General features: G+C 50.7%; 4 protein-coding genes across 4 annotated transcripts; 2 read left to right on the top strand and 2 right to left on the bottom strand.

Moving 5' to 3' along the window:
• Positions 1-65: 65 nt before the first annotated feature.
• Positions 66-1,862, top strand: BDV38DRAFT_288566 (major facilitator superfamily domain-containing protein; the record flags this gene model as incomplete). The annotated part of the gene is made up of 5 exons (XM_032061061.1): positions 66-254; positions 312-480; positions 534-687; positions 743-1,194; positions 1,246-1,862. 5 exons carry the CDS (start codon positions 66-68, stop codon positions 1,860-1,862), a joined length of 1,581 nt encoding a protein of 526 aa, XP_031907632.1.
• Positions 1,863-1,923: 61 nt separating this feature from the next.
• On the bottom strand, positions 1,924-3,688 carry BDV38DRAFT_16033 (phosphatidylserine decarboxylase family protein). The gene is made up of 2 exons (XM_032051772.1): positions 3,324-3,688; positions 1,924-3,270 (listed from the first exon to the last, which is right to left on the bottom strand). The coding sequence occupies exons 1-2, from the start codon at positions 3,362-3,364 to the stop codon at positions 1,986-1,988; spliced, it is 1,326 nt and encodes a 441-aa protein (XP_031907633.1). The 5' UTR covers positions 3,365-3,688; the 3' UTR covers positions 1,924-1,985.
• A 268-nt stretch (positions 3,689-3,956) lies between these two features.
• BDV38DRAFT_288568 (uncharacterized protein) lies at positions 3,957-15,269 on the bottom strand (the record flags this gene model as incomplete). Its single annotated transcript, XM_032061062.1, has 2 exons — positions 3,957-5,705; positions 5,757-15,269. The coding sequence occupies 2 exons, from the start codon at positions 15,267-15,269 to the stop codon at positions 3,957-3,959; spliced, it is 11,262 nt and encodes a 3,753-aa protein (XP_031907634.1).
• A 998-nt stretch (positions 15,270-16,267) lies between these two features.
• Positions 16,268-17,263, top strand: BDV38DRAFT_288569 (uncharacterized protein; the record flags this gene model as incomplete). Its single annotated transcript, XM_032061063.1, has 1 exon — positions 16,268-17,263. The coding sequence occupies one exon, from the start codon at positions 16,268-16,270 to the stop codon at positions 17,261-17,263; it is 996 nt and encodes a 331-aa protein (XP_031907635.1).
• Between the last annotated feature and the right edge of the window lie 351 nt (positions 17,264-17,614).

Here is a 17,614-nt window from a genome sequence, read left to right on the forward strand (position 1 = left end):
AGGGCTCAACTGCCAAAAACCCCATGTTACTCATTTAGTAGGTGTCTACTAGGTCTCTAGTCAACATGTCGGTTGCAAAGCAAATGGGACACTCGTTGGACCTCCAAGATGATAAAATTCCTGATCCTAAGCACCAGGAGCAAGTTCCCGCAATTGTCACTATTGAGAATTTCCGCGTCTTGGGATTAGATCCGGAGGATGAAGACTTTTATCTCAATTACCCCCTGGAGCGGAGGAAGATGATTCGCCACAAGGTGTGTATCCCCCCTACATGTTATCATGAACCCCTTGATGCTAATTCAACTGTCCAGGTTGATATCCGTCTCGTGCCGATGCTAGCAGTGTTATATCTTATATCGCATCTCGATAGAGCAAACATCGGAAATGCAAAGATTGAAGGCATGATGGACGATCTGAACCTCGACGGCATTCAATGGAACATCATATTAAGCATATTCTTTGTCCCATATGTCCTCCTTGGTGAGTTCAATCTGTAGGTTCTCGTTGGAGACGGTCGATCTAACCATAGACAGAGGTACCTAGTAACATGCTGCTCAAAACATTTTCACGGCCATCTGTGTATCTGGGAATTTTAATCGTTTCCTGGGGAATCATCATGACATTGACCGGGGTCGTGAAGAACTTTGCCGGATTGATGGTGACCCGTGTTCTTCTTGGTGTTTTCGAGTATGCTTGTAGCCTCTAAAATGTTAAACCAGATTATTTGGCTGACTTCAATCAGGGCAGGTTTCTTTCCCGGAGCGGTCTACCTCTGTACCCAGTGGTACATGCCAAAGGAATTGTCCACTCGCCTTGCCTATTTTTACTGTGCTAGTGCCTTGTCTGGCGCGTTCTCAGGACTGCTTGCGGCGGCTATCGCGAAGATGGACGGTGTTGGTGGATACGCAGGCTGGCGGTGGATCTTCATCCTCGAGGGCTTAGTTACTGTGGTGCTGGGCGTGGCCTGTTTCTGGTTGCTTATTGACTCACCTTCTCTATCTGGTCGATGGTTAGAACCAGACGAAATTCGCTTCCTCGAGCTCCAGAAATTCATCAAGGAAGGAGGACAATTCAAAGACGAGGAGCACGACCAGCAACAGCGGTCCCGGTGGAAGGATTTCCTTTCGGTGATGACGAATTGGCGAATGTATATCCTGGCATATATTTTGCTATGCCAGTCCGCCTGTTCATACGGTATGGTTTCCTTTAGCGTTCCGACTGACCAGTATACTGACGAAAGACCAGGCAATAAATTTACCCTTCCTAGTATAACTGAAGCTATGGGTTTCAGCAGCACCAACGCCCAACTAATGACTGTTCCTCCCTACGTCGCCGGTGCCATCTCTGCCGTGTGCTTTTCCAGACTCTCGGATCGGTTTTATTGGCGAATGCCGTTTGTCGTGATTCCCCTCACACTGCTGACGGTCGGATACGGAATTATCATCTCATTCGATGGCAAGTTGGAGGAAAATGTCGGTCCTAGCTTCTTCGCTGTCATTCTGGCTATGATTGGCCTTTACCCTGTCCATCCAGCCACCACGTCTTGGACCTCTAACAACTTGACTCCGTCCAATCGACGGGCAATTGGTGTGGCGTTCAATATTTGTGTTGGTAATATTGGTGGTATTATCGGAAGTTATATGTATATGGACGACGAGAAGCCGAAGTATTACACCGGCTTTGGGTTGTCCATTGCGTTTGGAGGCTCAGCATTGATTCTTGCATTGATATTGGAAGCTTCGTTCTGGTGGGAGAACAAGAACAGATCGAAGATGTCTGAGTCGGAGGTAAAGGAGAAATATACGGAGGAGCAGTTGTTGAATATGGGTGACAAGTCACCTTTGTTCAGGTATACGTTGTAGGATATAGGCGGTTCATGATGACGATGATGAAATTACACGATGCATATTTCTGGGTCAACCTACACTTCCACAACTTTAATTTCTTACATATGTACATGACAGAGAAGTGTCCAGATCAAGTCTTCAAGGGGTTACAACAGCAACCTGGCCCTTGACTGGGACGTTTTGGTCCGTCTCCATAGATGGGAATTCATTGACATTGACGCCCTTCCGGAACAGCAGACAATGTGTTGACCCGCCAAAATGGAACATTCCAATTTCGTCTCCTTTTTTGACATGTTGACCTTCAGAGACTGTGATCTGGCAGGTCGAAACTTCACACATCCCGATGCCAAGGAATGCCATTAGTCCAATCGCAGGGTTGTCACTTTCGATAAAGATCAATGCTCTTGTAGCAACCGCTGTAATGTACTCCTGGGCCGTGACTTCTCCAACAGAATCGATATCATGGGGATGTGGATCTCCCAGACCTTCGAACAGCGGCTCTGAATAATACGTCCCATCAACAACGTAGGCCTTCACAATCTTCCCACTGATAGGCGCATGCCAGCGGTGATAGCTCAAGGCACTCAGGAAAGCTTGATAGACAGTTCCGCCGATGAACTGTTCAGCAAGTGAATCGTGTGCCAGCATATCAAAGACTGAATATGGCTGACTCTTGATCCAGAAGATGTCTCTTCCCTTGACGTCGCGAGCCACCTTGTACGGCTGCGACTCGCAGGCGTTGGCAATTATGTTGTCGTCGTCTGGTGATGCAACAGGGCGAATACCGGGCCGGAAGACCCGGGTAAAGAAATCATCCCATGATTTGTACCCGTAGTATTTCTGAGAGGGGTTACATACAAACATATCCTCGAAGCAGTAGTTCGTCTTTCCTACATTAGCGACTGTGACAAGATTATTTTTCCCCGTTTCACCGAACCATCCGTACTGCGAATTATCTAGCACATGGGCTGACTCAGGTGACTGCAAGTACTCGCCCCAGGCGTTTAGTATCTTTTTGATCATGGCATTGATCTCTGGATCGAGGAACGCAGCGTACCCACTGGGTGTGCCCATAGGCCAGTCCAGCACTGCATTAATCGGTAACCCAACGAGACCGACGCGGTGGGTAAAGTCACTCCATGAGGGCGCCGTCGTAAGAAGATGATTCAGTACCCGGATCATATGTTTATAGTCTCGGATTTGTGGACATCCGGTTGGATCTGTGGCGTATACTCTGTTGCGGGGGACCTCGGTGAACATAGCTTCTATAAGGAGGTAGATCCGTGTGTTGGTTTCAATGAGATGTTGGAATTCCTTCATCACCGGGTGAAGCTCGTGGTCGGCTTTGCTGTCGACGTGAGCAATTAGCCCGCCCAGCCATTCGTGGTGGCTGTCTAGGGTGGAGGGCATCCATTTTCCGACCCTGGTTTTGTTAATCTGAGTGTTCTGAAGAAGGGAATTGAAGCAGGGCCGTACTTGTGAAGACGGGGAGTATGTTTGCCGTGCTTGTGTGTCATTGTTGTGATATTAAACTTGTACTTATTGATAGTGATAGAACGCGGTGGGTTCTGCAATTCGTGATTGACATCTTGGCGATGGAACGGGTTGTATTTATCCTGAGCTTGTCGGCCTTAGTTTTGGAGTAGTGACAGGACAGTTGCATCATGGTGATGCAGGGTTACTATAGCACCAATGGTATACTACTTATTAGTGGAGCTGTGGATAAATATTGGAGATTAGGGTATTTCATTGATAATAACAATATGGATGATGTCATAGGAAGGCACGTGAAGCTGTTATCTTATCGCGGAATTGAATCAATGTGCACCTTCCTAATTCGTACTCCCCTGCCCTCCCAGTTCTCTCAGCTCGACATTCCCATCCACTACTTGAACTCTATCTCTATCTCTATCTTGTATTGGGGAATCAATTTCAAAATATTTGTGCTCCAAAGCTCATTGAAATGCTGTCTATAGATAATAGCACACGTCATCTCGCCTCATAGCTTTTTGTCTGCACCTGATTTCACAGGGATTTGACCATTGCTTGATTCTATCATATGCCGCTTCTTTCATTACTTCAACCATCTCATATGCTCCGATTTAAGGACTAATAGCCAGAAATATATTCCTTGATGGTCGCACACATCCGGTCTACCTGCTGGGGATTTCTGGCCCAAGAAAAGTGAGTGTCGTCGGTAAGCGGAACCAGCTGAACGGCGGTATCGCTTGGCAGCAATTTTTCCAGATCGTTGAGGGGAGTACCGTCGTAGTACTCGTACAGGCGACGCTGATTCTCGGATTCATACTGATCGTTCGTTTTCATGGCTTTGAACAGCACGATATGATCCGTGGCAGATGGGAGGCCTTTGAAATTTGCCGGATCGGGGCGGTAGATGTGGTGGATAGGGTCTAGGATCTTGGCGTCTCCTAGGCCAATGCTCTGTGTCGCTCCATGGACATTGAAATAGGTGTCGATAATACCAAGGAGGCCAATCTTTTCGCCCGATGCTGCTAGCCGCCGGGACATCTCCATTGCGAGAATTCCTCCAAAACTCCACCCAATGAAGTGGTATGGTCCATGTGGTTGAATGCCGCGTACGTGCTCAAGATACATTCCCGCCAGCTCTTCAAATGTGCGTAGGCGTTTGCTATGCAAGTAGTAATTGTTAAAGGCGACCATGTTTGTCCCAGGTAGGTGTTTGACGATGTTGTTGAAGTAGCTTTCGGCACCTCCTTCGCCTGGGGGTAGCAGGAACAGCGTTGGGCCCTGTCGTGACGGCTCCAGATACTCGAAATATGGCGTATACGTCTCCTCGGTTAATTGAGGATTCGCTGCGGATGACGTGGCTTCTTTTCTTGCCGCGCTGTCGATGATCTTGTTCAGTCCTTCTTCGATGTTTGAGATAAATTTCTCACTTTCCTCAAGGCTCCAAGCACTGTCTATGTCGAGTGCCATAGTACCATCAATACACACAGCTGTGACGTCAACAGCGGATGAGCTCTTGTCCTTATCTTCTGGGCTGGTTATGAGTCCATAATCGAGTTTATTATCGCCCACAGCGAGAACCCATTCGTCTGGTTTCGACTCCTTGCGAGCGAGATGACCTAGGTAATTGACGGTAATCTGAGGCAACGGGTGTCGGGTATAGCCGTACAACGCTCCATACCCAATGCCTCGCGCAGGGACTTGTCTGAACCGTTCATTTACTGCGGCTACGTCCTGCACAAGATTCTCGGTTCTGAGATGGGGGATCTCAAACGGATACATACTGGTAAACCAACCCATGGTGCGGTTGACATCCAGTGTATGGTCAATATCCTCCTCGCGGCCGTGTCCCTCGATGGTAACCATATTTGGGCCAGTTGGAGAGATGTTTTGGAGCGCTAATCCAACTGCACCAAGTAGAGTATCGTACACAGAGACCTCACGTCGACTTTTACCAATTTGGAGCAGCAAAGCTGTCTTCTCAGTGTCCAAATTCTTAGTCAGACGTATGCGGGAGCCGGTCGATGCAGGAAGCGCAGAGATGCTAGAAGTTGTTTGCGCAATGAGGTTGTTCCAGTGATCCAATTCAGACTCTGACGGCTGGTAATTCTGTATCGCTTCAGACCACTGCCGGATGCTGCTACCCTTGCACCCCAGGCTTCCCTTTTGATAAAGCATCTGCAAGTCACGGACCAGGATTTGCCAGCTGACAGTGTCGACGGCGATATGATGGATCGAGAACCATACCCGTGCGGAACGGTCTTCGTACCCATGCAGGTAGCCTATGGCGCAGATCGGTCCGTTCTCAAGGTCAAAACCTGACTGCCATTCGCGCAGTGTTTGGTTAACGGCCATAGGTCCGTCAACATCCTTCATGCTTAGCACCCGAAGCTGGACAGGAGAAGCATCCTCAGGAAATACCTGTACAAATTTATTATCCTTGCGCTTCAGTCGCATGCGGAAAGCGTCGTGATACTGTTGCAATTTGCCGATGGCAGCTTTTAGCGAAGCAACATCCAGCTCTGGAGTTCGGATGTGGAAAGTATGATTCCAATAGCTCGGATGTTGCAGTGGCTTGGACAGGAACCAATTCTGAATCGGCAGTAGGGGCGCATCACCAACCACTAGCCCTTGTTCGCTACGGAACTGGGCCACAACACTCGGATCTGTGTTCTTCATGAAAACGTGATCATGGAGGGCTCGAATGGTACGATACTCAAAAATATCTCGGACCGTGACCTTGCGACCGATCTGATTGTGAATCTGGGCCACAAGGTGCAATGACATAATGCTGTCACCGCCCAGTTGGAACAGGTCATTGTCGATACCGCATCGTTCTATACCCAAGACGGATTCCCACAGCTTGCATACCCGAGCCTCTAGTATATTCCTCGGCGGGCTGTATGATAACATCGCCGATGCGTTATCAATTTCCGGTAGTCTCTTGATGTCAAGTTTTCCGTTAATAGTCACAGGAAGTACACCTTCCAGACGGCAGAGGTTGCTGGGCACCATGTATGTTGGAAGCCTGGCTTTCAAGGAGGTGAGAATGTGGGCTTCCGACACTGCTTCGTTGTCGGTAGTATAGTAGCCGACTAGGGACTGCGCGGTCCGTGAATAACCATCGTCCTTGTCATACTTGGCAATGATTGCACACTCCCGGACACCAGGGCTGGAGGCAAGTATATTCTGCACTTCAGAAAGTTCGATCCGGTATCCTCTCATCTTGACCTGCAGATCCTCTCTTCCTAGATATTCCAGCTGTGGCTGCTGTTGATGGCTGAATCGGCATCGAAGCAGGTCGCCCGTCTTGTATAGTCGCGAGAAACGCCCAGTGGCAACGTCCTCCTGGTTCCGGAAAGGGTTGGGAAGGAAGCGCTGATTTGTTAGACGAGGTTCATTGAGATAGCCACGTGCAACGCAGTCACCAGCCAGATAGAGCTCTCCGACTGCGTCAAATGGGACGGGCTGAAGTGCCTTGTTTAGCAGATACGCTCGGGTGCCGGGAAGCACGTCGCGTATGGCATTTTCAAAATTCGAGTTAGCAGTGAATTCTGTGATAATGTTGTACACCGTGGTCTCGGTGATGCCGTAAGCATTGTAGATCGTACCGCGAAATCTGCAGCGCATCTTCTCATACTGTGTGGCATGAAGCACCTCACCTGCTGCAGTCACGAACTGCAAGTTGTGTATCTGTGCCAGATCGATCTGCTGCAGCAAGGATGGGGTTCCACTGAGATACGAGAGATTGTGAGTGTTGACCATCCTGTAGAATTCTTCATCGACGACGAACTCTGCCGGAGGAATGATCAACTTGTGTCCGCTGAGCACCGATAACACAAGCTGCTCCACAGAGAAATCAAAGACATAATTAGAAAGGAAAAGCACGGAATGATGTTTGGTGCAGTCACTGCCGAAATACCGTTCTCGGAGGGCATCACGCAACAGTAGAACACCCTTTTGCTCGACCAGAACGCCCTTGGGATTGCCGGAAGTTCCTGAAGTAAAGATTATATACGCTAAATTGTCCAGGCCGGCAACTGCAGGCAAGTCGGAGCTTGGCTGTTGGCTAACCTCGAGCTCGACGGCGGACGAGTCGATTGATATCACCTTTGCGCCCATGTATTCACATTTAGAGGCATGATGGGAGTTCACTAGAACAGTTTTCGCCTGGGTCTTCTCCAGGATTAGCCGGATACGCTCCGTCGGGTAAGTTGGATCCAAGGGCACATATGCTGCACCGGCCTTCCATATCGCCAGAATGCAGACGATTGTCTCGATGCTCTTGTCTAGCATCAGAGCTACACGCTCTTCCGCCCCAACGGAGGAGATGGACAACATGTACCGTGATAGCTGGTTAGCCCGCTTGTTGAGGTCGGCATACGTGAGTACTCTACCCCCTTGAGCGATAGCAATCTTCCCTGGGGACAGGGAAGCTTGGTACTCGAAGACCTGGCTGAGAGACGCTGCGTTCTGCTCCTCAGCAGGCATTGCAAGTGGGGACTGTGCCAATGGTAGGTGCGCGTCACCATTTTCTTGCGGACGAACCAACAACAGCTGCGTATCCTCCTTGATTCCTTCTGTACTTAGCTCTGACAGCTGGTTAAGGAGATATTCGTATGTACGCAAAAAGCCCTCAATGGTGCTCTTGTTGAACAGACTGGTGGCGTAGTTGAAGTTAATCCTCAACCCCGACTCCAATTCAGTGACCGTTGCATTCAGATCGAATTTCGCAACTGAATCCGGGGGCTGAAGGGGCCGGTATTGAGTAAATTGAATTGCCCCCTCATCCTGAGACCCAGGATCGTGTTCCTTATCTGGACGGGCTTCGAAGTTGAAAACAGCCTGTACTAACGGATGCCGGCTAGCATCGTTTACTACCTGCAATAACTTCGTCACCTCCTGGAACGGCATGTCTTGGTGTAACTGAGCTTGGACGAGCTCTTTCATTACCCTTCCAATGAGGCCGCCAATGGCAGACTGAGACACATCCACTCTAAGCACGACGAGGTTGACGAAGAATCCAATGATGGACTGGAATTGCGGATGTGTTCGGTGGCTGATTGGGATACCCACTGCGATATCCGTCTGGTTCGTGTACGAGGCAAGCATCACATAATAAGCGGACAGCAAGACGACATACAGGCTAGACCTGCAATGTTTGGCAACCTCCCTCAGGTTCTGTGTCTCCTTTTGACTCAATTCAATACTGAGATCGTCGCCGTCATAGTTGAAATGCCCCGGTCGTGGACGGTCCGTGATCAGCTGCAATGACTCCAAGCCAGTGAGCTTTTGCAACCAAAAGTCCGATAGGCTACGGCGACTCCTCGACAGCTGCCGACGATGGTACTGGGCGTAATCCTTATACTGTACTCTGAGTGTGGGCAGGCTCGCTGCACGCTTTGTTTTGTGGAGGACCGCGTATAAGGCTTGAAGTTCTCGCTCAAACACATTTAACGACCATGCGTCGAAGCTGGTATGGTGGAATGTTACGATGACATACAAGCTGCCTGATTCATGTCTAAGAATACGGGCTTGCCAAGGTAGTTCATCACCCAAGCGGAAAACGTGCTGGGATAGACTGGCTATTTCTTGGTCTAATTGTTCCATGGCCTTGATTCTGTCCACCCTGATAGAGAACATGCGCTGGGCGCCATCGGGGCTCAATATCTTCTGAAAATAGCCACCGGTTGTGTCGTCCTTGACAAGTAACGTTCTCAACGCCTCATGTCGAGAAAGGATTCCACGCAGCGCCTGTTGAATGTCCGAGGAATCAACCGAGCCAGGCAATCTATAGGCGGTGTCGATGTTATAGGCATTACTGCCATTCTCAAACTCATGGATGAAGAGGAGTCGCTCTTGGGCACCGGACACAGGAATCATTTGCCCCTCATTGTATTCTAGTGGATCGATTTCATTCACATCCACAGCATTGTTTATAATTAGTTGTGCCAGAGCCTCGACTGTTCGATGACGGAAAAGGGTGCTGACCGAGACGGCGCGGTTGAAGGTCTCGTGGACCATGAATGAAAGCTTCGTGCTCTTCAAACTGTCACCTCCCAAACTGAAGAAATCACTGTATATGCCAATCTCCTCTGGGTATATCTCAAGCAGTTCCGCCCAGATGTCACACAGGGTGCGTTCCACTTCATTGCGCGGCGCCACCACGTCACTGTCGCTTTCTTCCTCGGCGAAGGGCAAAGCCTTGGTGTCCAACTTTCCACTGGGGGAGACGGGGAGTTTGCCGATTGGTATGAGGCGAGAGGGTACCATGTAGCCAGGTAGCCGAGACTGCATGAAGCGCCGAATAGCGGCGGACGACAACGCTGCATCGGCAACGTAGTAGCCGACGAGGAACTTCTGTCCTCCTTCTTTGCGGTCCTTTGCAATTACCACAGACTGTTTGATATCAGGGTATGACGACAGGATGGCCTCGATCTCACCCAGTTCGATGCGCAATCCGCGAATCTTGACCTGGAAGTCATTGCGGCCAAGATACTCAATCTCACCGTTGCTTCCTGGTATCCAGCGTACCAGATCGCCCGTCTTGTAAAGACGAGAGTTGCGGCCTGTTTTCTTTTCCTCTTCTGTCTGAAATGGATTGGGAATGAATCGCTCCGCGGTCACGTCTGGGCGATTATGATAACCTCGTGCCACACCTTGACCACCTAGGTAGAGCTCGCCGACAGCCCCGATGGGAACGCGCTTCATATCCTCGTTTAGCACATAACTCGTGCTGTTATGGACCTGCTGGCCGATACTCTTGTCCGTGCGCCGCTCTGGAAACGGGTAAAGACGTTTGTGGGTGGTGATAGAGACCTCTGTCGGGCCGTAGCCGTTGATGATGAGGCCATGGAAAGTTTCGCGGATCTTGTCGAATACCGGTTCGCTGAACGCCTCTCCGACGCAGTCCACACGGCGGAGATGCCCCTTAAACCGGCCGAACTCGTACATCGAAACCACCGATGGAGTGCCAGACAGGTAGGTCACCCGGTTCTTCTCAATATACTGATACAGTCTCTCTTTGTCTCCGCGCATCTCATCATTGAGCACTAGCAATGTTTGGCCGTTGAGTATGGCGTCCGTCATCTGCTCCACAAAATGGTCGAATACATAGTTAGAAAAAGAAAGTATCACCTCGTCGTCAGTACTCCGCAGGCCAAATAGTTTGGACAGGGACACCTGCAGGTTGACCACTCCATGATGCTCCAATGCGACGCCCTTGGGCCGTCCTGTCGTGCCAGATGTATAGATGATATAGGCCAGGTCTGTACTCCGACTTAACGGTGAAGGGTTTGATGCACTGTAGTTTGGATTCGGAGTGGCTGTCAGGTCAGATGGATAAAGGAGCATTTCAGGCGCAGCCATTCCCTTGATGCGAGACATATAGCAGGAGTCCGCAATGACAGCGATGGCCCGGGTGTCCCCTAGGATATATTGGATGCGGTCGTCGGGATATCCAGGGTCAATTGGAACATATGCACCTCCGCTCTTCCACACGGACAATATACTGACGAACATATGCTCACTCTTGTCCATTATGAGGGCAATGACATCATTGGGCTTCGGGTTGAGGTCAGATCTTAGTCTATGTGCCATACAGTTCGCCCGCTCATTTAGCTCGCGATAGGTTAGGGCCTGCTCCTCATATATGACCGCTGTTTTCTCGGGCTTCTTATCCGCTTCAACCTCAAACATCTCATGCAGCGTGGTGTCGGGAAACTCCGCTTCCGTGGCATTCCACGCAGCTAGATGTTCCAGTTGGGCAGATGAGAGATACTCTAGGCTGCGGACAGGATCATTCAAGCCTTGCGCAACCCGCATCAGAGTGTCATGGATCATACGAAGCAGCTCAGAGATGGTCACCTCCTCAAACAGCTCACTAGCATAGCAGATGGACAGAGTGACTCCACCAGTTGCCTCAACTTCACGCGCGATGACAGCCAGCGGATAATCCAGCTTCTCAGTACCTCCTTTGATTGAATATTGCAGTTGGCTTTGGTGCTGTAAAACTCGCGACTTGTCCAGGTTTGGGTAGTTCTCAAGCACGAATAAGGAGTCAAATAATCCGTGCTTCAAGTCGTTTTTGCGTAGATGGCCTAGTTCCGCATTGCCGCGGCTGTTCATCGCGTTTACCTTAGCCTGCACATCCTCGATGGCCTCCATGATAGTCTTGTCCTTGTATGCTGAATGATCGATTACCAACGGCAGCGTATTGATATAAAGCCCAACGGATCGTTCAATTCCACTAATAGGCAGGTTTCTTCCAGAGATGGTCGTGCCGGTGATGGTATGGCTGCCGCCTCCATAAGCGTGAAGCACGGCGTGCCAAACAAACTGGAGGATCGAATGTAGGGTAATGCCTTGGGCAGAGCAGGCCTGACGGAGTTCTCCTAGCCATGCATCTCCGGAGAGGGTCATTGTCAGCTGTCTCTGGTCCTGTACCTGGTCATAGTCCGCTAGTTGAACTTTGTAGCGACTACGCTCGTTCAACAAGGCATTCATATCGCACCGCTCAGCGATTCTCTCAACCACCTCAGCCCAATAATCCAGGTGATCTCCACGGTGTGCTTGGAGATAACGTTGTGTGCGAGCGTAAGGGTCATCCGCGGGCGGGGCGATATTGTTCCCATGGAGCAGTTGCAGGTAAGTATCATGGACCATCTCGAAGAGAAGCGGCAGACTCCAACCATCAAGGATTGCGTGGTGGCAGCTGAAGAGACATGTGAAACGAGTCTCGCTGTGTTGTATCAAATAGATGCGGAACAACCTACCGGCATCTAGTTTGTAGGGCTCCTCGCGGTCCTGGCGCTGCAAGTCGGCCAATTTCTGATCCTCGACAGCGCCCGCAGGCACGTTGGCAAAGCAGATGAAACGCCAATCCAGCAGTTGCTCCTTGTCGATCACCTGTAAGACTTCCTTTCCCCACTCGAATCGAAGCCTCAATGCCGGATAGACCTGTTGTGTGTGTTTCCAGGCCCTCTGGAACAGATCTGGGGATAATGTGATATTATATCGCAGGACGGACTGCATTATGTAGGCATCTGATTGTTCCATGTTTTTAAGGTAATGATAGACAAACCCCTGCTGAAGACTGTTTGCCATATATACCTCATTGGTTGCTGCATCTATCTCCAGTGGCCCTGACTGCACAGCAGACTCGCTCTCATAGCGCCCATCGGATGCCTCCTGCTGTTTGCTCTGCAGAAGATGTGACATGCGCTCCAGTGTCCTTGTTGCGAAGACGTCCTCGACAGAGATGCTTACCGAGAGTCGCTCTCGGATGCGTGCAATGAGTTGAATGCAGGTGATGCTGTGTCCTCCAAGACGGAAGAAGTTGTCGTTGCGAGAGATCGATCCGTGGCGGGCTTCCAGTACGTCGACCCAGATTTGCCCGAGGGCAAATTCCATGTCGCCTCGGAGATCAGAACGGACCTCAGAGGATTTTGAGATATCGACGGCTGGCAGAGCGCGCAGGTCCGCCTTTCCGTTCACGTTCACGGGGATCTGCGACAACTGCACCAGCCGCGTCGGGATCATGTATCGAGGCAGTTTCTTCTCCAAAAAAGACAACAAGTCTGTCTCGGATACCAAGGCGTTGTCGCAGACATAGTAACCCACGAGGTGCTCGTTCGTGGTCTCCTCAGTACCTTTCTGGAGCTTCTTGGACACCACCAAACTAGTCCGGACGCCGGGATACTGAGCCAACGTCGCCTCAATCTCGCCGGGCTCAATTCGGATGCCTCGCAACTTGATCTGGAAGTCTGCGCGTCCCAAATATTCAACTTCACCGTTCGGAAGCCAGCGAGCCAGGTCGCCGGTCTTGTACATTAAGCTGTTAACTCCGAGTTGCTTCTCACGCTTCGTCTGGAAGGGGTTGGGGATGAACCGTGTCGGCGTAAGATCAGGACGGTTGAGGTATCCCTTTGAAATACCCAACCCTCCAATGTGCAACTCGCCTGTGGCCCCAATGGGAACACGCTTGAGGGCAGGATTGAGGATGTAGCACTTGACGTTGCGCACAGGTCTTCCCAGACTGGTGTCTTTGCGAGTCGAGTCGGACTCAAAGATCTTGAGGGCTGTTACGAAGGCGGACTCGGTGAATCCATACTCGTTAAGGATGCGGTTCTTAAATCGCTTGCGCAGGGCCAGGTACCGCGCTTCTGTTAGGTTTTCACCCACCAGAATCATTCGCTTCAGGGACGGGCAGTAGGAGAAGTCGTATTCTTGTAGGACAGAGGCAGTGCCATTGAGGTAGGTGATATTGTGTCTGCGAATGAAGGGAAGGATTTTGTCCGCGTCATATTTTTCCGCGTCATTGATAATGGCCAGGAGATGGCCGTTTACTAGTGCCATGAGCATTTGGCGAACGAATGGCTCGAAAACGTAGGCCGAGAAGAGCAGAATCGCTTCGTGGTGTTGCCCGGTCACCCCATAACGGGCAGACAGGTCAGTGATACTGTTGACCACGTTCGTGTGCTGTTTAAAGATACCCTTCGGGAACCCTGTAGTTCCGGACGTGTATGTCACGTAGGCAAGTTGCCTGCTTGTGAGAGGTAGGTCATCCAAGTTGTGCGCTGGGAATTTCGAGGTATCCTGAGCCAGGAATGTGAGCAATGGCTCCAGATGAATAATGCAGAGTTTCCTGTCGCCGACGATCTGTCGCTCAAGCCTTTCGGCGTGCCGATTACTGGCGATGATGACCTGTGCCTCGGTGTCATCCAGCACGAATCGGACTCGCTCATCTGGATACGTCGGGTCAATAGGCACATAGGCCGCGCCAGATTTCCACACACCCAGAATGGTAACAATGAGCATTTCACTCTTATCGAGAAACAATGCGATGATCTGCTCGGCCTGGATGCCTGTAGAGTGAAGATAGCGTGCGAGACGGTTTGCCTGGGTGTTGAGCTCGCCATAGGTGATCTTTCGCTCCTCACAAACCACGGCGACCTTGCCTTCGTGGCGTTCCGCCTCCTCTTCAATCAGATGATGCAGTCGCTTGCATGTTGGATACTCGCCGTCCGTGTTATTCCATTCCTCCAGCTGCTGCTGTTGCTCTAACGACAGGAGTTCGATGTCGGTAACTAGCGTCGCTCCTCCTGTCGCTGCCTTAGCGATCAAGATGTTAAGGGCATCTGTGAAATTACATATTGTCCCCTCATCGAAAAGACAGTCGGAAAAGCGCAGTGTGAGCTGGAGTCCAGCTTCACTCTCATCCACCATAACTGCCAGGGGGAAATCAAATAACAGAAGATGAGCATCGTCTGCCTTGGCGAAGACGACAAGTAAGTCAAACAACCCCAAATTCACGAGACTTGACGCTTTGTCGACTGTGTGTGTGGACAGCTTCTTCGCACTGCGCACCGCTTCAATGCTTTCAATCGCCTGCGCAACGGAGCATTCGTCTCTGTTCTCATGGCTGACGAATATGGGCGACACCGCCCACGATGGCCGAGAATCCTGGGAGTTCCCCTCGAGGTGCAGAGAGGCGGTAATGGTTTGTGATCCATTACCAAACCCTTTCAGCATCTGATGGATTGCAAAAAGAATGACGGATCTCACGCTGACACGGCGTTCAACACACAGCTCTTGTAACGCGGAGTATACCTCGCCAGGGACCGCCATGAACCTCTGCCTGTAGACGGTGCTCGCGTCCCCAAATCCCGTTGATGCAAGCTGATATCTCGTGGGATCGGTTGCTAGACCGCTCACATCGCAGCGCTCGGTGATCTGGTTCACCGAATCCTTCCATCGTTCGATACCTCCGGGAAAGCGGATGTGGATACTGCTTCCCATTGCATTCTCATTGCGAGGGTTGATGTCGCCATTGCTGGGTTTGGCCATGCTATTGTCAACGCTCACACCTCCATTGGCTCTGGAGTCCGTGGTACTCGAAATGATTATCGACCCTGAACCGGTTTCGTGCGTCATAACAACTATTAGTCTCTGGGAGCGCGAGAACGATGGCCGTTGACAAGGGCAATGCTACAATAGTAGTTAAAAAAAGACGCCATAACAAACAATTAGACACCATGGGGGAAATAATTTATATTGGGCTGGCTACGTTCATCTCTCGCTACGCAGGTATTTTCTCTACTTGGTCCATTTCCAACAAAAAAACACTTGTGCTACTTTAGACGTCTCCCCTCCCAACCCAAGACAGGGTGGAGATGCCGGTCCACGGTAGACCAAATGCCATTTGCTCCTTCGCCGTCAAGTATCTCCACGTCGCAGCGGAAGATCGCCCCACAGATTTAATCCACAGGAACAGCCCCGCGCCGTCATGCTACAAGGGGTGGACTGCACAGTCCAGACCACGGCTGATTCTGATTGCAGGAAGTGCAAAGAATGAGACGGGTCCATGTCTTGCTCCAATGGGTCAAGATGGTGCCGCCATGTGAATGTGTGCTGCTGCACCCTGGAGCATAGGCATCGTTGGTATATCTGTCTTTCGCCTTTGAGGCTTGGCAGATCCACCAGGTGTAAGGACTCAGCCGTATTACTCGAACATCCCCGGCCCCGTTTCTATTACGGCACCTGTGTTCTTGCAGCTAAGGGTGGGGGGTAAGGGGGAAGGGGACGCCTCTTGCATAATAACAGATGTCGCGATGCAGATTGGTCAAGCATCCAGATCTGTAAGCACTCTCTGACGATTGACCTCGTTATCCGGCTAACAGTTCATGTTGGCCCCCGCAGAACCATCGCGCAATGAAACCTTAGGGCTAATAGATATGGTCTTGAGGTGGCCACAGCGTAAAACCCCTTCTGTGGCCCTTTCAGACGTAGAGAAAGAGGTGACCTTCTTTACGATTGTGCTCGTCACTCGTTGTCCTCTGAGAGAAATCTGACCTCCATTTCCCCTCGCTATACCTCTCTTCGTGGCCGCTTATAATCATTGGAATCCTACCGTATTTTTTTTTCTGCACACCATGGCTTCCACCCCCAAAGCCAATGTCCCCAAGATTGATGTGTCGCCCTTGTTTGGCAACAATCTAGAGGAGAAAATGAGGGTCGCGCGCGCAATTGACGCTGCCTCGCGCGACACCGGCTTCTTCTATGCGGTCAACCATGGAATCGATGTGAATCGACTCTCGCAGAAGACCAAGGAGTTCCACATGTCCATCACAGATGATGAGAAATGGGACCTCGCTATTCGCGCCTACAACAAGGCGCACCAGGACCAGATCCGGGCTGGGTACTACTTGTCTGTCCCAGGCAAAAAGGCTGTGGAATCCTTCTGCTATCTAAACCCTAACTTCAAGAGCGACCACCCTCGCATCCAATCGAAGACGCCTACTCATGAGGTCAACGTGTGGCCCGACGAGACGAAGCATCCGGGCTTCCGCGACTTCGCTGAGCAGTACTACTGGGATGTGTTCGGACTCTCAACGGCATTGCTGCGAGGCTATGCTCTGGCACTGGGCAAGGAGGAGGACTTCTTTAGCCGCCACTTCAAGAAGGACGACGCGCTCTCCTCGGTCGTTCTCATCCGCTACCCATTCCTAGACCCTTACCCACCAGCTGCGATCAAGACAGCCGCGGATGGGACCAAATTAAGTTTTGAATGGCATGAGGATGTATCGCTCATCACCGTCCTGTACCAGTCCAACGTGCAAAACCTACAAGTGGAGACCCCTCAGGGATACCTTGACATTGAGGCGGACGACACCGGCTACCTGATCAACTGCGGCAGCTACATGGCACACATCACCAATAACTACTATCCCGCCCCCATACACCGGGTCAAATGGGTGAACGAGGAGCGCCAATCTCTTCCATTTTTTGTCAACTTGGGCTTTGACGAGACGGTCCAGCCGTGGGACCCTTGTAACCCCGACGGCAAGACCGACAAGGAGCCAATCTCCTACGGCCAGTATCTGCAGAATGGCCTAGTTAGTCTGATTAACAAGAACGGTCAGACCTAAGACGAGAAGTAGCCGAAGGTACCAAGTGAATACATTAATGCAACAATGTCCACATCTTTCGTATTCGTCGAATATAGTTTATGCCGCGGCCGATCGCTCCATCCAGTAAAAGACCAATTCCACTTAGAAAGGCCAACCTGTCCTTCTTGTCTTGTCAAAATGAGGTCGCCAATGGGTTACCTAAGACAATGCTTTCTTCAGCTCCAATTTGCCGAAGCCATCACCTTGGCATTTGCCACTGCGTGCTTCACCATGACTTTTTTTGTTTGTTTTTTTTTTTTTTTTTCTTGGCTAAACATGCCACCGCAGGTGCCGAGATGTTAGGTTTCGAATAAGAGAACCAGGGCGATT

The sequence above is a fragment of the Aspergillus pseudotamarii genome (assembly GCF_009193445.1).
Source record: "Aspergillus pseudotamarii strain CBS 117625 unplaced genomic scaffold BDV38scaffold_105, whole genome shotgun sequence".
In the NCBI taxonomy this organism is placed as follows: Eukaryota; Fungi; Ascomycota; class Eurotiomycetes; order Eurotiales; family Aspergillaceae; genus Aspergillus; species Aspergillus pseudotamarii.